This window comes from Berghia stephanieae, chromosome 9 (assembly GCF_034508935.2).
Source record: "Berghia stephanieae isolate SIO BIC M18660-M18661 chromosome 9, UCSD_Bste_1.3, whole genome shotgun sequence".
NCBI lineage: Eukaryota > Metazoa > Mollusca > Gastropoda > Nudibranchia > Aeolidiidae > Berghia > Berghia stephanieae.
In genome coordinates, this window is record NC_088368.1 from 25,777,821 (window position 1) to 25,797,612 (window position 19,792).

The 19,792-nt window shown below is 34.1% G+C and overlaps 1 protein-coding gene across 21 annotated transcripts in view; it reads left to right on the plus strand.

Annotated features, from left to right (window-relative positions):
- Positions 1 to 19,759, plus strand: part of LOC144979933 (choline transporter-like protein 2) — a 133,000-nt gene extending 113,241 nt beyond the window's left edge. For all 21 annotated transcript variants that reach the window (XM_078927245.1, XM_078927230.1, XM_078927247.1 and 18 more), the window contains 8 exons: positions 5,056 to 5,096; positions 6,356 to 6,532; positions 7,453 to 7,581; positions 9,463 to 9,532; positions 10,862 to 11,006; positions 11,630 to 11,718; positions 13,203 to 13,287; positions 18,285 to 19,759. In XM_078927245.1, the coding sequence (XP_078783371.1) occupies positions 5,056 to 5,096; positions 6,356 to 6,532; positions 7,453 to 7,581; positions 9,463 to 9,532; positions 10,862 to 11,006; positions 11,630 to 11,718; positions 13,203 to 13,287; positions 18,285 to 18,376 (828 nt within the window). In that variant the 3' untranslated portion in view covers positions 18,377 to 19,759. The remainder of the gene's footprint in view (positions 1 to 5,055; positions 5,097 to 6,355; positions 6,533 to 7,452; positions 7,582 to 9,462; positions 9,533 to 10,861; positions 11,007 to 11,629; positions 11,719 to 13,202; positions 13,288 to 18,284) is intronic.
- Positions 19,760 to 19,792: the final 33 nt, after the last annotated feature.

Sequence of the window (19,792 nt, forward strand, 5' to 3'; positions counted from 1 at the left end):
CCGACGATCATAAAAGTGTGTTCAGAGGAGAAAAACATAAATCTGATCATGTTTTGACTTTTATATATTCTGATCACATGACATGTGAAAAAGTTCTAGCCAGCATGAAGAATAAAAAGTACAGATTTTCTTTGTTTAGAACCATACTGGACGGATGTGACATCAGACTATTGAATCCAATTGCTTATTCAGCAATGGTTGGGTTGCGGAAATGAAATTTACAATTAGTGGACAGTAAGTGGCAGATGAAAGTCCCAATCCCAAAACGTCAAAAGTGATTGTTACTTACAGTGCTTTTAAAACTAATCTGTGATAATATTCAATTTAATTTGATTGTCATTCTCTAAAGGATTATTTTTCGGTGTCATTGGCCCAGCGGCATGGTGTTTTATCTTTACCAAAATCAAGAGATAGTAGAAATGGTCAGTGATTCCAAAACTATGGCTCTTGCTTTTTGTATGTTTCGTCTTTTTTTTTTTTTTTGTTTTTTTTTTTTTTTGGTCTTTGAGGAAGGGACTTTACACACTTTGTCCCCTTGGACTGAAATGGGAATTAGCATATGGCAGCAGGCAGTGAAGGAATATTGTAAGAGTAATGAACAGATGCTAAACAGGTGACTTGTAGTGTACATTAAACAAAATAATAAGATATGAGAAAAGCCCGAATTTAATATTATGATATCAATTTAGAAAATGTGAAAATTCATCAATCATTGGATTTAATGTTGATTCATGTAGCGATGTTCTGTGTCCATTTTAAATGGTTGTTGCTTTGTCTTTCACTTTTCATCTACTTCAAGCCGACCTATGAGTATGAGTGTTGTGATTACAAGTGTTCTGTGAAAATAGATAAATGAGTAAATAAATAAATAAAAGTATAAAAAATAAATGTATGAATCAAAGTTGAATAATGCATGAATCGATGCTGAAACTGTCTCAAGCATGAATCGATGCTGCAACTGTCTCAAGCATGAATCGATGCTGAAACTGTCTCAAATAAACGATGGCTAGGATTGTAATTGAGAAAAGGGATTCGAAAAATGAATAAATAATGGCGAAGTCTCATGTGATCTCTTTGCTCATATAATAATAGGGAACAAAATTGTGATTTCAAAAATCTGGTTATAATCTCATTGGAAATGTAAAATCACTCTGGATACATAAATTGTGTAATTGGTCGTCTGGTTTCAGAGAGATGACATCTTATTTTCTTGTCTAGATATATGATGGTCGTCAATAAAGATCAGCCATCTTCGCTCTTTGACGTCTTGTAATCTTCAGAATCTATCTATACACCCTGCTACTAAAACAGTTATGCCACCATCTGATTATTTATTATGCACCCTGTTCAATATTAGACCTCCGAAGGACTGATTACATACACACCTCCGGGTAGTTTGGAACCGGAAGAGTATAAGATGTGACGTCACGACTACTCTGCCCTAATGTGTTATGATTTTAAAATATGAACTACCCTTCACATTCATCCTGATATCACAATGACATCCAAAAATAAATTAGTAACAGAAAAAAAAAAAAGAAAAGAATAAGAAAAAGGAAAAGGAACGATGATTTTTTTTGTCACCTAAAAGATCATAATATGTTTTAATCTAAAATATGTTTATATGTTAATATGTTTTTATTTTGAAAAATTAAATAGTAATATCTTGTGTTTGTTATTGTGTTGATATTACTAGGGAAACAGAAAGTTAGACACAGTCATATATTATTTTTATGAAATGTAATATTCTAAAAACTCGTCCGAACTCTTTATTTCATGAAGGAGTCTGGATTGGTAAGTAATTATACAGGTACAAGGGGTTCATGTTCAATGCTGTAAGTTTGTATGGAACAGTGATAGAAAGGACAAGGAAAAAAAACCCAGGCAAGTTGAACCGAGATGGCAGAGTCTAAAATTACAAGTCTATGACTTGTCCTGAAATGGGAAATATATAACCCACTGCCTCAAATTGGTATTATGTTAGGATGAATTAGTTGCTGAAAACTGAACTTCTATAATATAATATAGTAAATAAAGAATAAAATGACGGTTGTGTTAAATTACTTTGTTCAGGATTAGGTATTGTTTCTTGAACTGAAAAAAAAACAGTAGATAAATAAATTAAAACATGACATTTCTAATTTTTAATGATTATTTTAAACTAGATTCCCGTTTTTTGGAATCCGATTTCCCCAATAAATTTTAATACAATATTATGGTGGTGAACGGTATAACGTACCTTGTTACCATATATACCACTTTTGAATTTTTGTTTTCATTTATGCCATCTTGGATTCATATTTTTTTTCGTTCCTCTCTGCTCTACTTCTAGAAAGGAGATTTCTTGTTTTTAGTTGTAGTCATCCTGTTGGTACTACCAAAGCCACCGTTGAAGGGTAAATTTCTAGCACTGTTCCAAAAAGCTTACCTTTCTTGAATTTTACCGTCCGAGCATGCAATTTCCCTGTTTTACCTCCCCCCCTCTCTCTCTCTCTCTCTCTCTCTCTCTCTCTCTCTCTCTCTCTCTCTCTCTCCAAACTGCCCACAAATGTTTGCTGAATGGCTCTCAAGGCTGTCAAATCATTGCAATGCGCCTACAATTTTACCTGAAGGGTGATTTAGCTCAATGTACCATTTATAACAGCATTATCAGAGGTCCTCGGGTATAATGAAATGTTATGCTTTTTCATTAAATTGATTTGTATTCCTTGATACCTCTTACGATGCCTACCTCCATCCCATTTAATAAATATATTTATGATTTATAATTTTTTTTTACCCTTTACCTCCTCTTCCCCCCCCCCCCCCCCCCCCCCCCCCCCAAATCCTCATTCTTATTTCACAATTTCTATCTTTTTAGAATGTTCTTCCACTTTCTTTATTGATTAATTAATCGTATAGAATTGTTAAATCGATAGGATAGTACAGTGGATTGACAGTTCACATTTATTATTTCTTCTAGAATCAAGAGTTTACATTATGTTATCAAAACTTGTCACATACATGTACTAATTTTAAAACAGAAGTTCAGCCTTTTCGAGCTTCCTAAAAGAATTTTGAAACTTTTCATCAGAGTTTGTCTACTTTATTGAGTGAAACGAATTATATAGATTACCATATTATCTCCTCCTTGCACAAGGATCTAACACACAAGCGCAAGTGTGTGTGTGTGTGTGCTAATTGTTGCTCATTATGTGCTCATACAGTTTCTTCTTCAACCCTTATTCCTCTGTGGATTATGTGATACATGGTTTTTCAATGTGCCCTAAGTATAAATTTGTACTGTGGTTTTTTAAAAATAGCTTTATGATCGAACATTTCTATGTAAATTGGATTTTCAGATGTCCAAAATACGTAAGTGTCTCTGACAACCCTCTTTGCTTTCTTTTGGTGGTGGTGGTGGGGGGGGGGGGGGGGGGGGGGGGGGGGGGGGGGGGGGGGGCAGACTCTTCTCTGAGTGAAACTCATGGCTTTTCCCAGACAAGTTACAGTAATAATATGTATACTCTTGTCTTAGATATATCAATCTATTCTCTATTTGACCAGTTCTTACTATTTCATGAGTGATGGTTTGCACCGGTTATTAAATTGGATGGATATTTTTTGCCCGTATTTTTAACCCTTTGTCGGCAAGAATGAATCTCATATCTTAGATGTTTTGTTAGGCTATATCTAACGACCGTGCTGTTTTCACCAGAGAGCTGTAACAGGAATTTGCCGTAGTCTGGAAAAACAAAAAAGCAAACAAAAGAACAATACTTATTAAAAATTTTGTCCAGAAAACTCGTCCTGCAAAGATCGATCTATTAAGATATTAAGATCTTGGTAACAACTTTCAATCTGGGACTTCACGAAAGTTCGAGGTTTGTGAGTTTTTGACAAGATAATAACCATTTTAATCGATCGTTATTTGAAGGGCGAGTTGTCTGTCAAAAAATTTAAATAATTCGGGTTTTTTTTGTATGTTTGTTTGTTTGTTTTTATTTTTAAAATGAATTTTCTTGTCAGAGTACAGCAGTATTGTAACCATGGCTTCAATACATCTGGTCTAACTGTTGTTACTACTCTAGCAGTCAAAACGGCAAAATATTATATCAGGTTAAACAAAACCAAATCTTATTTTAAAAGGGTCTATTGTACATTCATTAAATTATCCTGCAGATTTTTAACTGTCTCAAATAGATGACAAGAAACAATTTTTATTTTATTTTTTTTTTTAAAGTATAGGCATACCTACTTATTTTTTTTTATACGCACATATGGTTAATATAATATTAGCCATTAAAAGCTTTTCGTTAACGATAGTGTATTTGTTAATTCCGTCCACTCACTTGCTGATAAAGAAATGCTATTTTTGATAATCAGTCTTTTGTAATTTGTTCATATCTTTTTTTTTCTACTCCCTATTCACCTGGAACTTCCTTTTAAACCATTTACATCAAATACACAATAATACAAGTAAGAATGATTCCCAACAATAACAACATCAATTCGTTCATGCAATGCACATCTTCCAATTTCATTTTTTAAGCAAAAAATATTAGCTTCGTGATTTGAATTGGTAATTAAACAAAAGGAACATGGCCGCATGTGTCCAGTCTGTCAGCTGGCACATTGTGACCGACTGGATTCGAGCACGCCGAATTCCAGCTCGCTCTGCACTAACTGCATGCCGAAGCTGGGTGGCCGAGTTTTATCTATTTAATAAGTCGTAACCTAGCTAGAGCATCGTATTTCGGCACGCTGGGATTCTAGCACGCTTTTTGGCCTCTCCAGAGAGAGTGTTATAATCCAGCGTGTACTGTATTACTGATACTTAGAGGATTTTGGTTTCAGTCTTGATTTTTATTTCTCGTTTTTCTTGAGAAAGAAAGTTAAACTCTTTTGCTAACTTTGCTGAGTTACAATACATTATTGCTGAATCTTGGTTAATGATTCTTTCTTTGGACGGGCATTTTAAAAAAAAATCCCCTTTAGATAAATAGTAGCATGACCCCCCCCCCCCCCCCCCCCCCCCCCAATGTTATCATTGTTTTTATTTTATTTTTATTTCAGTCGAGCGAGATCTGTGGCTACATCAAGTATGCAAAGGGAGAGTAAGTATTCCATAATAATGTGTGTAGGCTACGCATCAATGTGTCGTTTGGGATCTGTTTGAAATCTGGAAACAATGAGTATGATATGGTCCCAGACAAAGCAGATAGAATTGTACCAAATTAATTATGATTCAATAACACTCTTTTTTTAAAAATCAGTCTCTTTCGAGTCAGTTTAGTGGTCTGGTTTGAGGTGATGGTATTATTGGTTGTTTTTTTTTTTTGTTTTTTGTTTTTTGTTTGTTGTCTTTTTCTCTTTGTTCTATCGTTAGCTTGTTTCTTTTTGTTTTGTTTTGTTGTTTTGTTGGGGTTTTTTGGGGGGCATTTTCTCTTTATTTTATTTATTTATTTATTAATCCCAAAAAGTATGGAACAAATTGGACAAATATATCAAAGTTGCTCTCGACCTCAGTAATTTTAGGAATCTTTTGAAAATATTATTTTTAATCAGGCAGGCTTTTGAGCAGTAATATTATAATTTGCGTTTGTTTTGTTTTTTTTTTTTTTTTGTTTTTTTTTTGTGTTACATCTTGTCTTTGTGTGTATAGCACCTTACTTAGAGCACTCCGTTGATTCTGCGCACGGCATAAATTAATTATCACATTACATTACATGATGAAAGTTAGCCCTACCACTACACCATTAGACCTTCTCCAAAAGTAAATTGTATGGTTCAGTGCCAGAAGAAAATGACAATGACGGGATTTGAGCCTTCCTTTTACATGACAGAATAACTACAGGTCGCCTGACAATGGAGAGGGAAACAGCATTTAGACTTCTATGAATGTCATCCATTTACTGTAGGTCGTGAATTAATTCGTTCTTTTTACTTTAACTAGTCAATGAGAGCATTCTTCTCTGCCTTTTTTGTCCAAATAAATTGTTGTTATTATTATTATTATTATAATTATTATTATAATTATTATTATTATTATTATTATTATTATTATTATTATTATTATTATTATTATTATTATTATTATTATTGTTATTATTATTATCATCATCATCATCATCATCATCATCATCATCATCATCATCATCATCATCATCATCATCATCATCATCATCATCATCATCATCATCATCATTATTATTATTATTATTATTATTATTATTATTATTATTATTACTATTATCATTACTTATTATTATCATAATCATCATCATCATTATTATAATTATTATTATTATTATTATTATTATTATTATTATTATTATTATTATTATTATTATTATTATTATTATTATTGTAACAGTTTCACCATGTACCTCCAAATCTACAACCTGTTCATGTTGTTTTGGCTCATCAACTTTGTCTCGGCCCTGGGACAACTGACTCTGTCCGGTGCTTTTGCAACCTACTACTGGGCCTTCAACAAACCAGATGATATCCCAGCATTCCCTGTAGCCAGTGCTTTTGGTAGATGCTTCAGGTAAAATGTGTTTTGTATTTTCTTCATTTTGTCTAATATCATTATAACGACAATGATGATGATGATGATAATCATATTTATTGACCAACAATTGGCAATTCATATGAGGTAAATATCTCTCAAACAAGTTTGCTTATGACACGAAAAAATATTCACATACACATATACAAACTCTCTCTCTCTCTCTCTCTCTCTCTCTCTCTCTCTCTCTCTCTCTTTTTCTCCCCTCTCTCCTCTCTCTCTCTCTCCTCCCCCCCCTCCTCTCCTCTCTCTCTCTCTTTCTCTCCCCCCCCTCTCTCTCTCACTCTCTCTCTCTCTTTCTCTCCCTCTCTCTTTCTCTCCCCCCCCCCCTCTCTCTCTCACTCTCTCTCTCTCTCTTTCTCTCCCTCTCTCTTTCTCTCCCCCCCTCTCTCTTTCTCTTCCCCCCCCCCCCCGTCTCTCTCTCACTCTCTCTCTCTCTCTCTCTCTCTCCCTCTCTCTTTCTCTCCCCCCCCCCCCTTCTCTCTCACTCTCTCTCTCTCCCTCCCTCTCTCTCTCTCACCCCCTCTCTCTCTCTCTCTCTCCCCCTCTCTCTCTCTCTCTCTCTCTCTCTCTCACACACACACACACACCCACACACACACACTCACACAAGCACATTTTATCTACAGAGGAGCATCAACATCATCATCCTCGATCTCCTGATCAACATCATCATTGTCATAGTTGTCATCATCACCATTCACAACCTTACTTACATAAACTAACAAACATAACTACTTTTCTTATTTTTGGAAGAGGACTTTTTAAGCCAGAAACTTTCAGCGTTTAATATTTTGTTACATTTTAAAGCTGTTCCTGTTATATTACTTTTTGTACTTTACTTTTTACAGTAGTTACACTTTGACATCCATGATAATACAGCCATTTCCATTTTACAGATACCATTTAGGGTCTCTGGCTTTTGGATCTCTGATCATAGCCATTGTGCAGCTTATCCGTACCATGTTGGAATACATTGACCATAAACTGAAGGGATCAGAGAACAGAGTAGCCAAGTTCATCCTCAAGTAAGTTTTCTACTTTCTGCTGTTGAAATAGATTTTTACTGCGTATTTTAGGAGGTTGAGAGGGGGAGGGGGGGGAGGGGGGGGGAGGGTATCCCAATAGCTCAGTTTGTGGAGCACTTGATTTGTGCACAAAGGACAGAGTTCGAATGCTGGTGAAGTTGATTTTTTTTCAGGCCTCTATATCCACCCAGTAGTGATTAGGTAGCTGGGTTTGTTAGATCTAGTGGAAAGTACTTTGGTATAGAATAGTGTCCTATCAAAGGGTAGCAAGAAATTGCTACTGCCCGTTTCATGATAAGGAAACTGGGATAAGCTCCAGCACGATGGGCTTACTGGCTCTGAAATACTTCTTTAGGAGGTTGTGGCAAATCATTGTTTTGGAGACGGAATGTCAGTTTTGTGGAGCTAAAATGGTAAATGGGGAAAACAAGTAGACAAAAGTAAAACATATAGCACGGTGTCTACTTAGATTTTGCAAGGACTTTTCAATGTCCAATATGTAAGGTGAAAGACGATGCCTGTAAGGCATCATTACAACAGTTTTGTTTTTTTTGTTTTTTTTTACAGTAGTGAAGGATTGTACATACTAACATGTGTGCTTATATCATGATTTATCCCAAAGTGTTAGTAGTTATTTCTTGTTGTTTTATAAAATATATACAAAATGTTATCAGCCAGGATTCAACTTTACACCTAAGTATATTGATAAAATGTAAATAACGAGCCTTTTAACAGGATTCATCATTCCGCAGCCCATAGCAGGACTTGAGCTTGAGACATGCCGAGTGATTTACCACAATTATCAAAAAAGCCGCTCAACTATGATATGACAATAGTGTACAATAAAATTCGAAACCAAAACAAAGGAATATTACAGCTTCAAAAAACAACAAAATTACCTAACATAGATCTGGGGTTTTTTTAGTAGTGTATTTATGTTTTCATTGTTTTTTTTGGGGGGTTTTTTGGTTGGCTGAAGAAGGGTTATGAGCCCGAAATGTTCCGTATTTGGTATTGTGTTCTTTTTTGAAGCTGCTATATTCATTTTTGTTCATTACTTTTTACAGTCCACAGCTTCTAGCAGCTTAGTATCACTACAATAAAATAACTAGTTTTTATCAATTTTGATTTGAATATTCACGAATGATGTAAGAACCGAGAGAACAGGACTAAAAGTATATCAGTCGTCATTTAGTCAATTTCTATGGTGAATAAAGCAAGCGATAGAGGAATTTGTGTAAATCAGGAATCTAATTATTCTAGAATCATTGCTTTGTGGATCAATCAGTCCGGGTACATAACATAACATTTTTGATTATCTGCTTTCTTTAGTGAGCTGTAATACTGAAATAACTTTGCCCTCACGTCACATTTGAGATGTATAACTTCATTTACAAAAACTCATTTTGCTCAGTTTGCTACTCCAACAGATTCGTTGGGGTTATTTATCTAATTTGAGCTGAACTAATTACTTATCAGGCTTATTTTATTTTTGTTCTGGATATCTGTCATTGAGGTACGTGGTATTCGTTCATTCCAGAGTTGTTCTTTTTTTTTTTTTTTTTTTTTGGGGGGGGGGGGGGGGAAGTATTTTTTAATTTTTATTTGACAATATGTTTAAAGTGCCTTACTCAAAGTTCCAATGCTAGGGCCAGAGTTTGCAATCAATATCACCCGTCCAGTCACTGTCCGTGTTCAAAAATGCCAGTTTACTACTAGTTACTAGATCAAACAATAGACTCGCCTGACACTGATGACCACTCTTTTTTTAATGTCCAATTATTAATGATAAGACCTTTAATGACGTTTTAAAAAGTTCAGCTGATTTATTGTGCGAACATATTCATGTATCATTCACCTTGATATGATATTTATCTACAGATGTATGAAATGTTGTTTCTGGTGTTTAGAGAAGTTCATTCGCTTCATTACCAAGAATGCTTATATCATGGTAGGTATTAGATATTATTCCTCAAAAGTGGTGAATGACTTAATGCCAGACAAAACAGATAGATAAAAAAAACACAACTAAGCAATTGTTATTGTACGTTTCATACTAAGGAAACTGGAATAAGCTCCAGCACCATGGGCTTACTGGCTCTGAAGTATTGCTTGATGAAGTTGTGGAGCTAAAATGATAAATAGGGAAAACAAGTAGGCAAAGTAAAACATATAGCAAAGTGTCAAATTAGATTTTGCAAGGACTTTGCAATGTCCAGTATGTAGTAAGGTGAGAGACGATGTGTGTTAAGGCATCATTACATTTACTTTTTGATAGAGACAATGCTGTTACCAGCCAGGTTTCAATTTTTGTGTATCTAATTTTTCGTCTGCGTATATCACTCTGTGTCTTCTATCCCCCGATATCTGTTTTCCAACTTGCTTTCTGTCTTTGTCTTGAAATGAGATTACTTGGTTTTGTCCTGGCTTGTGTCTGGATGAGACTTTTAGGTGATCTCAAACTAAGTACACTGATAGTGTGCTCTTGGAATCTATACCTGTTCCCTATTTGAACCAATTCCCCTTTACCCTATTCTTGGGTGCTTTAATTGTAATTCTAGATCCCGTTTTCTTCCTTTTTACTGGCGCTGATATAACCTTTATGTGTTGCAAGCGTCGTAAAACCCTTAAAAACAAAAAAAAACAAAACAATCACCACTTTGTAGATTTTTCTTTCCACCAGCTTGTACCTCAATCTTTCACTTCTCGACAGGAATGGGTGAAAGTATATTGGTTCTCTTATTACTAGATCTGTCCACAGAATTCGGCTACGATATATTATTTTTCTGATTGATTTGACATATTATCGTGAGCGACAAGCTTGACTAAAATTCATATCAGCAAAAAAAAAAAAAAAATTATTGACTCAGTGCAAAGTAGTGAAGGATTGTTCATACTAACATGTGTGCTTATGTCCTGATTTAGCCCAAAGTGTTAGTTATTTCTTGTTATGTTATAAGATATATACAAAATGTTATTCATTATATTATATAACATCAAAGTAACCAAATATCACTTACAATAGTGTGTGAAATCAACGACAAATATCTTATAATAAAGTGCTTTCTGAAGATTTATAATACATAGATAATTATTCCAATCAATATTGTTGCAGCTTCAGTACTGAAAATAAACATAACAATTGTGTGGTGCGGAATGGTGTTAGGTTTTTCAAAATGGTAACACTCCATTTATTTTTAATATATATTTTTTTAATCAATCTTAAAAGTATTTATTTAAATTAAACATCATTGGAGAATGTTTATTTTCTTCCCCAAAGATGGCTGTGTATGGCAAGAACTTCTGTCAATCTGGGATGCACGCCTTTGAGCTGATCCTCAGGAATGTGGTGAGGGTAGTGGTCATTGACAAAGTAACTGACTTCCTGTTGTTTATCTGCAAGCTTGTTGTGGTTGGTGTCACTGGTATGTGTCAATTATAATTCTCATCACCGTCATCACCATCATCATCATCACTATCATCAGCAGCAGCATCGTCATTGTCACCATCACCATTAATTTGAAAGTGTTAAACATATTAAATTGAAGTCCAAGTAATGGTCTTTGTCTTGGGACACATTTTTCACTCGCATACTTTTTTTATGTCCTCACTCAAATTCAAATAGAGCGTCTTGGACAGTGCATCATTACGTCAACATTTTTTCAAGTCTGATTGACTCATACAAGATCTGGCAGAAAATTATGACAACCAACCCTCATGTTTCAGAGGGTTTTACAAGCAATTTCCTTTGTCAGTTTCACATTCCGAAAATGAAAAGGGCATTCATGGCACAGGGGTATAAGTCTGCCTTTTAGCTTGGAGTTTCTGTATTCAATACTTCTGTGTAATGAGCAAATTACATCACCCTAGCTAATTAACAGTATGTCACTGCGCCCTCTGCCTGGGTTATATCAAGTATTCCAATGAAATAGACCACACATTTATCCATGAAATGAATTGTTAAAAATTAGAATAGAATATAAATAGCTCTGAAGGATTCAATTTTCATGTTTATCACACATTTCCTCTCACTCACTTTTTGATACAGGAGTGATTGCCTACTTTTTCTTCAATGGAGACATCCAGTATCTCGATGACTACAAACCAGAGCTCAACTTCTACATTGTCCCCATCGTTGTAAGTTTTTAACCCTCTATAGGTGGATTCGGTTTCATTCTAGGTCAATGTAATGTGTAGTGGTAGCACGTCGGACCGGTAAACAGAAGGTCTGAGGTTTGATCCCCAGTCGAGGTAGACTGATTTTTTGGGATGTTTTTTTTTCTTGTATTTTTCTTTTTTTTTTGCTTTATCTGGCACCTTTCATACACACTTGTTCAGATCTTTATATATAGATTAATGTCATATTGCTTTTTATTTGTTTGGGTTTTTTTTTTGGTTGTCATTGTCGTTTAGTTTTTGTTGTTTTGGTTTGTTGTTTTTAATTGTTTTTTTTTTCAGATGTTTTTTTTATTGGTTTGTGTTTGTGTGTGTGTGTGTGTGTGTGTGTGTGTGTGTGTGTGTGTGTGTGTGAGAGTGTGTGTGTGTGTGTGTTTTTAAAATTCTCTTCAAATTACCAACACTTTCAATTTTTTCATTTTAAAAAATATATTTTTTTAACATCCTTAAAGAGACTAAACACGAAAAATAGTTAGGAGTTATTAATTTAACAAACTTCAATGGTCAGAACACGATAAAGTTCAAAGATGTATATATAAGAAGGCAAATTTGATCCTAGGATTTCTCAAACCTAACATATTAGTCTAATTCAGAAAGAGAAATTATATATAACCCCAGTTAAACCAATACTGGACTATGGTTGTTCATATTGGGATCAACCCCATAAAAAACAAATACAAATCAATTTTTATTTATTTTAAAGGTACATGAATGCTAACGATCTGAAACAGTGTGAATGAAACAGTGTGAATGAAACAGTGTGAATGAAACAGTGCCAGACACGGCAGAGAGAGAAACAAAAAACATCTCCAGTGGAGGAAGGCTGATATTTTGGGATTTTTTTTCTCGTATTGTTTTATCTGCTTTGTCTGGCACAGTTTATTTACACTTTTTCAGATCGTTATCTTACACCAGTGCTTGCTCCTACATTTTCAGTGATGCTCGGTCAGAGTCAGACGATGTTTGGGTAGAAGAAGAGGAAAATACATCTTGCATTTTCAAATGGATGTATTATATATATATATATATATATATATATATATATATATATATATATATATATATATATATATATATATATATTTATTATTTTAGATACATAAATATTTCCAGTATAATTATGATCAACTTCTACAATATTGTTTCGAGCATTCGTTCTCATCAGGAAGTGAATGATGGGAGCGAATGCTCGAAACAATATTGTAGAAATAGATCATAATTATACTTGAAATATTTTATAAATAACTCCTTTTATCAAAAAGTTGAGCACTACTATTTCAGGGTTTTTTAAAAATAATTTATATATATATATATATATATATATATATATATATATATATATATATATATATATATATATATATATATATATATATATATATATATATATATATTGCCTAGACTGGCGATATTCACATTGTGCTTTCTTGTTTTCTTTCAACCAGCTGGTGGTCGTGGGTTCCTACGTCATTGCCGATATTTTCTTCAGTGTGTATGAGATGGCTGTGGACACCCTTTTCTTGTGCTTCTGTGAGTATGATTAGGATTGCCATTTCACTTAAGCAAAGCAGCATTATTTTGAACTTATAAGTATGCAATTAGACAAGAATTTCTGTGAGACTACTAGGGTCCACCCCATTTTACTCCAAACTAAACCATATAAGACTTGATGAGTAATTGATTCTCCCCCCCCCCCAACCCCCCTCCCCCCTTTCCAAAGTTATCCCTATTTTCATACTTGGGGGGCAAAAAGACCCAGGGGTGTGTTTTTTATTCGTAAAACAGTCAATTTTTGACGCAGAGACCTTAAATTTGGTGACTTTTCCTAAAATGACGAGGTCCATGCTCATCTGGAATTTGAGATGTTCCGATCTGTGGAACAAATGGCCCCCATGACTTTCAAAGAGAAAAAAAACAGATAGTACGATTTCCTGATTTGGGGGTCATTTGGCCCCCATGACTTTATAGAGAAAACGGAGTGATATTGGTCAGTACTGACCCACGAGCGCTGGCACATGTTGGTGGTTTTCCCATGCCAGGGACGAGTATGAGACCTACGCACATTTGACCCGCGGTTCCTCGAAGTCTTGGGCTAGGGACTTGAAGTTTGTCTATGGTTGTCATTCATATTATAGGGTGGGAGGGGGGGGGGTTCAATCTTGTTGTTTATTCTATCCCCTTTGTTGACCTTTTTCAGCTCTGTCTCAACTTGTTAGTCCTCTCATGTTAAAATCCACTCGACATCTATCATCTTTTGTCAATTGTTTTTCTGGCGCGAATGATTTAAAACTGGCTTATGGGAACATTTTCTGTCAAGATTTTAGGCTGCACTGGAACTGGAAGGAGAGGGGGAGTTGGTCCCTGTGCTAAACGAATATCCACCTATCGTATGATAGTGATAATATGTGGTTCCAATATATATTGGTGGTGGAGGCAGTAATGAGAAGTACAGAAAGTATAGTTGTGAGAAATGGTGACGTCACATCTTCTACTCTTCCGGTTCCAAACTCCTGGAATTTGACCAGTCCTTTGGAGGACTTATAATGAAAAGGTTACATATTGAATCATAAGGTGCACAACTTTTTTAGTTTCAGTTAGTAGCAGGGTGTATACCATAGGCAGATTCTTAATATTATGGGACGTAAAAGAGCGAGGAAAGAGGACCTTTGATAGACGACCAGCATTTATTTAGACTAGAAAATAAGATACCATCAATCTGAAACCAGAATTTCAATTCCCCAAAGTATCCAGTCCTCTGGAAGAGTGGTTTTACACTTGCATTGAGATCGGAACAGTTTTTTGACATCACACCTGTGTTTCCTCTAATGATGAGGTAGTTGTGGTGATGATGAAGAGATCAAATGTTGGTGATGGGAATAGATGCTGTGCGATTGGCTAAGAAGCTCACAACATTGCCATCCGGAAATATAACGGACCAACACACAAAACTATGTGTAAACTTGAACGCTTATTGTTCTTGCATTAAGTGCCTTTTATCTCAACTTGTGTCTTAAACAGTGGGTAAACTTCAAGAATAATGATCATTACTAGTTCATCTCACGTCATAGAATCTAGGATCAACCTTGGCTTATTGACCCGTATGGCTTTTAGAACTCGATTCAAGAACTGTAACTCATAACAAACAGTTTATCTCGTCTTACAAACGCTTTTATTCTAATCTGTCCAGATCAAAATCTCTGGTCTTAGTTACAACAATCTTGTTTCCAAGACAAAGTCAATTAATTCAATCCTAACTTCAATTGCCCAAAATATAGTAAACTAAAAGCTTGTCTGTCGCTCCCATTTGTCGAAAATCTGTGGTACTGGTCAATGATAAATGAAGACGTGTATAAACCAGGAAGTGCGAGCGATGTGTAGATTGCCATGCCCTCCAAACTGTGCGGTGATATTATTATCGTTATTATTATATCGTCTCCAAACCATAACAATCCATTTTCGCGGAACCCAATTCATAACATTTCCAAATGATTTTGTATCTGAGTCGTTCTGCCCTCCAAACTATACAAGAGATTATCGGATCCAAACCGCAACCATCGATATTCTGGGAACTCTTTTCACAACATATGTCACCTATAACTTCCAAATGGTATTATATCTGAATTAACCAAATAGCAAAATGGATTTAACAGTAAAACGATTGGTCGTTACATGTGAAATTATAGATTTTGTCAGTTCAACAGATTTTGATCATTCTCCTTAATAAACACACAAAAACTCAACACGTCCTATAGTTTTGTCAGTTTAACAAATTTTAATCATTCTCTTTAAAAAAACACAAAAATTCAACACAAGTTTTATACATTTTGTGCATAAAATCATTTTTGAACATTTTCAATCAGCCCAACATGACACTGTTTAGAGGAAATAAGTAACAAATTTTCATGACACTGTCAAACCGGATGTTTTTCTTCGCTTGAACGATTGTCATTGTGTTCCCTAACTCTTATGTAGAGGTTCAAAATCTTCACTACTCACGGATTCTTTTATCATTCCAAATAATAGATGATTGTGGGAAATTGTCGAGACATGCCAATACCATTGTTAGAATAATTTACAATAATGTCATAAAATAATAAATCTGCTCTTTCTTGGGTCGTCACAGTTTTGATTATGAATTTAGAACTGAAAACAGCAACAAGCTGGCGTGGGCTGAATGAGCGTACAAAAAAAAATACAAAAGAAAAAACAAACAAACAAAAACAACAAAACAAAAAAATAAAAACCAAATTAATACATAAATAGAAAGGACAACATAAAATAACAAGAATCTTATGGCGGCATAAAACGAGAGTCATTCCATTGCCCCACACGTTAAACTTAAATCAAATTTGTCTAAGTGTTACTAACAGTCATGGGATAAGTTGGCCTGGGATTTTTTATATAATTTTATTACTAATGAAATAATCCAGTAGTTAGAAAAAGTCTTTGTCAGCACTGACGAACAGGCCCTCTGTTCGACAGTGCTGATCAATTTCCGGTGGCACCTCTTATTTAGTACTGACCAACAGGCGCTGGCACATTTGATCAGTACTGACCAATAGCCGTAGCCTAGAGAAAAATATTAAAGATTTCAAGAAAGGAAGCTCTTTCTTTCATTTCACAATTATGAATAATAATAATAATAATAATAATAACAATAATAATAATAATAATAATAATAATAATAATAATAATAATAATAATAATAATAATTTTTATTAGGTCCAATGCAGCATCATTTAGACCTCACAACGGATGGCTGATTTTTTTTAAAACAACATACAAACCATTTAGTTAGCAAATTCATTACAATATGACTGAGACATAATGTAGACATTCAAGCTATTAATTTAGTTCACCTAGAGATTGAAAAACGGTACTAGAAAATAAATCACTTTCCATATAAGAAGTTACGACAAATATGTGAGAAGGATTTATATATGACGAATGGTGCTTGTTTGCCCTGCTGTTGACATGCCTTTCAATCTTGTATGTAAATACCATGCATTGTTACCTTATTATGATCATCTTCTATATGTATGGATGTACGAGTGTATATGCGTGTGTGTGTGTGTGTGTGTGTGTGTGCTTTGCATGTCAAGGTTAAAGATATATGTTTGTACATCACACATACATGAGTACATTTAAGTTGTTATACTATCTTTACCACGTGTATCATTATTGTAATCTTTCAATCAATTTAATATTAAGGGCATTCAAGGGATTTTATCCTATTTCGCGCCATATCGTGTTATATGTTATGTTAAGGTAGGGTACACACAATAAGAAAAGATAAGCAAGACGAGAAAGTAAGGCAAGTATTGGAAGAAACATTAAATTGAATATTAACACTTTCATTTATCCATTATTGTTTCATTATTTCCTCTTTGGCGATTCATTCTAGCCAGTACTATAATCATAAGATTAATGACACTATCAATTCATTTTTATTACATAGGATAAGTATAAGAATCATCTTCATTCGTCACATTTCTAATGAAAAAAAAGTAAATAGTTAGTACTTACTTGGATGTTTCTTAGAGTTGATGAAAAAGTAGGTAACTGAAACTGGCCCTCATCATATTGGACAGCAAACAGGAAACAAAATTACCTAAGTCAATTATTGTAGATGCCATCTACCAGTAAGTTGTGGATCAAATTGACACGACTATGTCACTAAATAAATAGATGCATGATGTAAAAACAAAAACAAAAAAATGATTTAACCCCATACATTTAATGAGAAAATAATATTTTAACTGAATTTTCCTTAGTAAAATCATGGGGGGTTAAATGGCCCCCAAATAAGAAAATCTGACTTTCTAGTATTTTTCTCTTTGCAAGTCAGTGGGGGCAAATGGACCCCAAATCAGGAAATAGGACTTTCTATTTTAGTATGAAAATAGGGTTAACTCAACTAGTAGAGGAGTCATCTTACATGTAAATGGATTGATTTCGAATCTGAGGTGTCATCTTTGTTCCGATCTTTCTGTACACCCAACAGTGGTTGGGTAGTTGGGTGCGATAGATCTGATAGAAAGAGCGATATACTAGTTTAACTTAAATCCGAGCTTTATATATAACGCAATATCCACTAAACATGCTCAAATGCTTTACAAGGGGTCCCAAGCCAACAGCAACACTTGATAGGCTGGACGAGTCACGACGCCGTGAGGCGTCAGTACAATTTTTCTTTTGACAGACATCGGTGTTGATGGCCAGATACTCATTTTACACCTGAGTACAATGAGAGAATGTGAGTAAAGAACCTTTTCTTAGGACTCAACTTTGCACCACTCAAAGTGGGACTCGAACCCGGGATCTATTAGTCCAAAGTTGAGAGTCATACTATAAGTCCACTAAACACAGCTAAAAGGTGGTAAACAATTTTTTAAATATATATTTAAAACATTGAGGCAAAGTCTTGCTACTTGGGCTTTTGAAGGACTTTTTTTTTTCATTTCTTAATGAATTTAAAATTTAATTCTTCCATTTCAATCTCATTTAAAAAAAAAAAAAAATTGCAGTGGAAGATCTTGAACTGAATGACGGATCTGAAGACAAGCCATATTTCATGAGTAAAGACCTGATGGAAATTCTTGGCAAGAAGAACGAGTAAAATACCAGCCCATGGTGCAACCCCTGCCATGCAGGCAGAGACAGCTTGCAAAACATTGTTTCCATACAAATTCATTAAAATGTATCTATTTGTGTGTAGTTGATATGTACTTATTACTTCATCCTTTGGTTTGTTTTTTCTTTGTTTATTTTTTCTTTATCTTATCTTATATATATTGTGATTGAAAAAAAAAAGTCTAAATGGAAATTGTGGACAAAACAAAAAAAGTAACCGTTTCTTTGCAATTAATTTGGTTCACTACAAAGTTTCACTATCCAACATATTTTAGTTGATCCATTCCTTTTTTTTTTCTTTGTTTTTGTTTTCTTTTAGCATAATATTTTAATTGTAATATGACATAGTTTTTATTATGGCACTCAAGTATTATACTTTTTTCTCATTTGATATATTTTTCAGTTTTACATATTTATAAAACGATGATTCATTGAGTGTTGATTTGTTATTAATTATGAACCTCATTTGTGTTTGTGTTATTTCTTATCATTGGTTCTTTCATTATACGTGTATGATTATGACCGTTCCTTGTTTCTACTCCCCATAGTAAGCTCTGAATCAAATTAACGAATTAGTTAACTCTTTTTTGTTTTTAATGGGGATGTCGACAAAACGACAAAGTGAAATTGGTGACCATGGATGTCACTTTCAAATTTTGTCTCTCACCACTAAATAGCAACATGGAATGCTATTAATGCCTGTTGTTGTTTATATTGTTACTACTACTACTACTACTACTGCCACTTCTCGTACAATTACTACTACTACTACTACAATATACTACTACCACCACTACCACAATATCATTATTCTATTATTGTTGTTCTTATTACTACTACCACTATAAGGCTTAATTAAAATTTTGACATGATTTCATTAATTTGCCTTGTGTCACTTTTTCCTATGCATAAAATAACATTCCTCTCTCAAATGTGCTTTGAAATTTATATTATTGAATATATTTTTGTTGTTTTACAAACATTATATTGCTGCCGTTTTACAATAACTACCATCACATTCCGAAGTATATCCCACAGCATCAAAGCTATTCTACAAAGAAGCATGATTTTTGACAACCAACACAATCAGCTCTATGAAAATTGTGTTTTTAATAAAAAAAATATTAAGCCTTTCTGTGTGCCCTTTAAAAGCTAAAACGATAACTACAAATGCCATAACGCTATGTAATAACAATCCTTTGTTTTTCTGCCTTCAGTCATCCCTACCTTATTTCCAAAGGCCTTATATATATTAAATAATGCTATGTAATAACAATGGTTTAACATAAAGCCAAAGTTTTAGTCGAGTCCCCATGAGCAGCCCGCAAAACTAAAAAGGCATGCATCTTTTTCACTAAATATATATATATATATATATATATATATATATATATATATATAT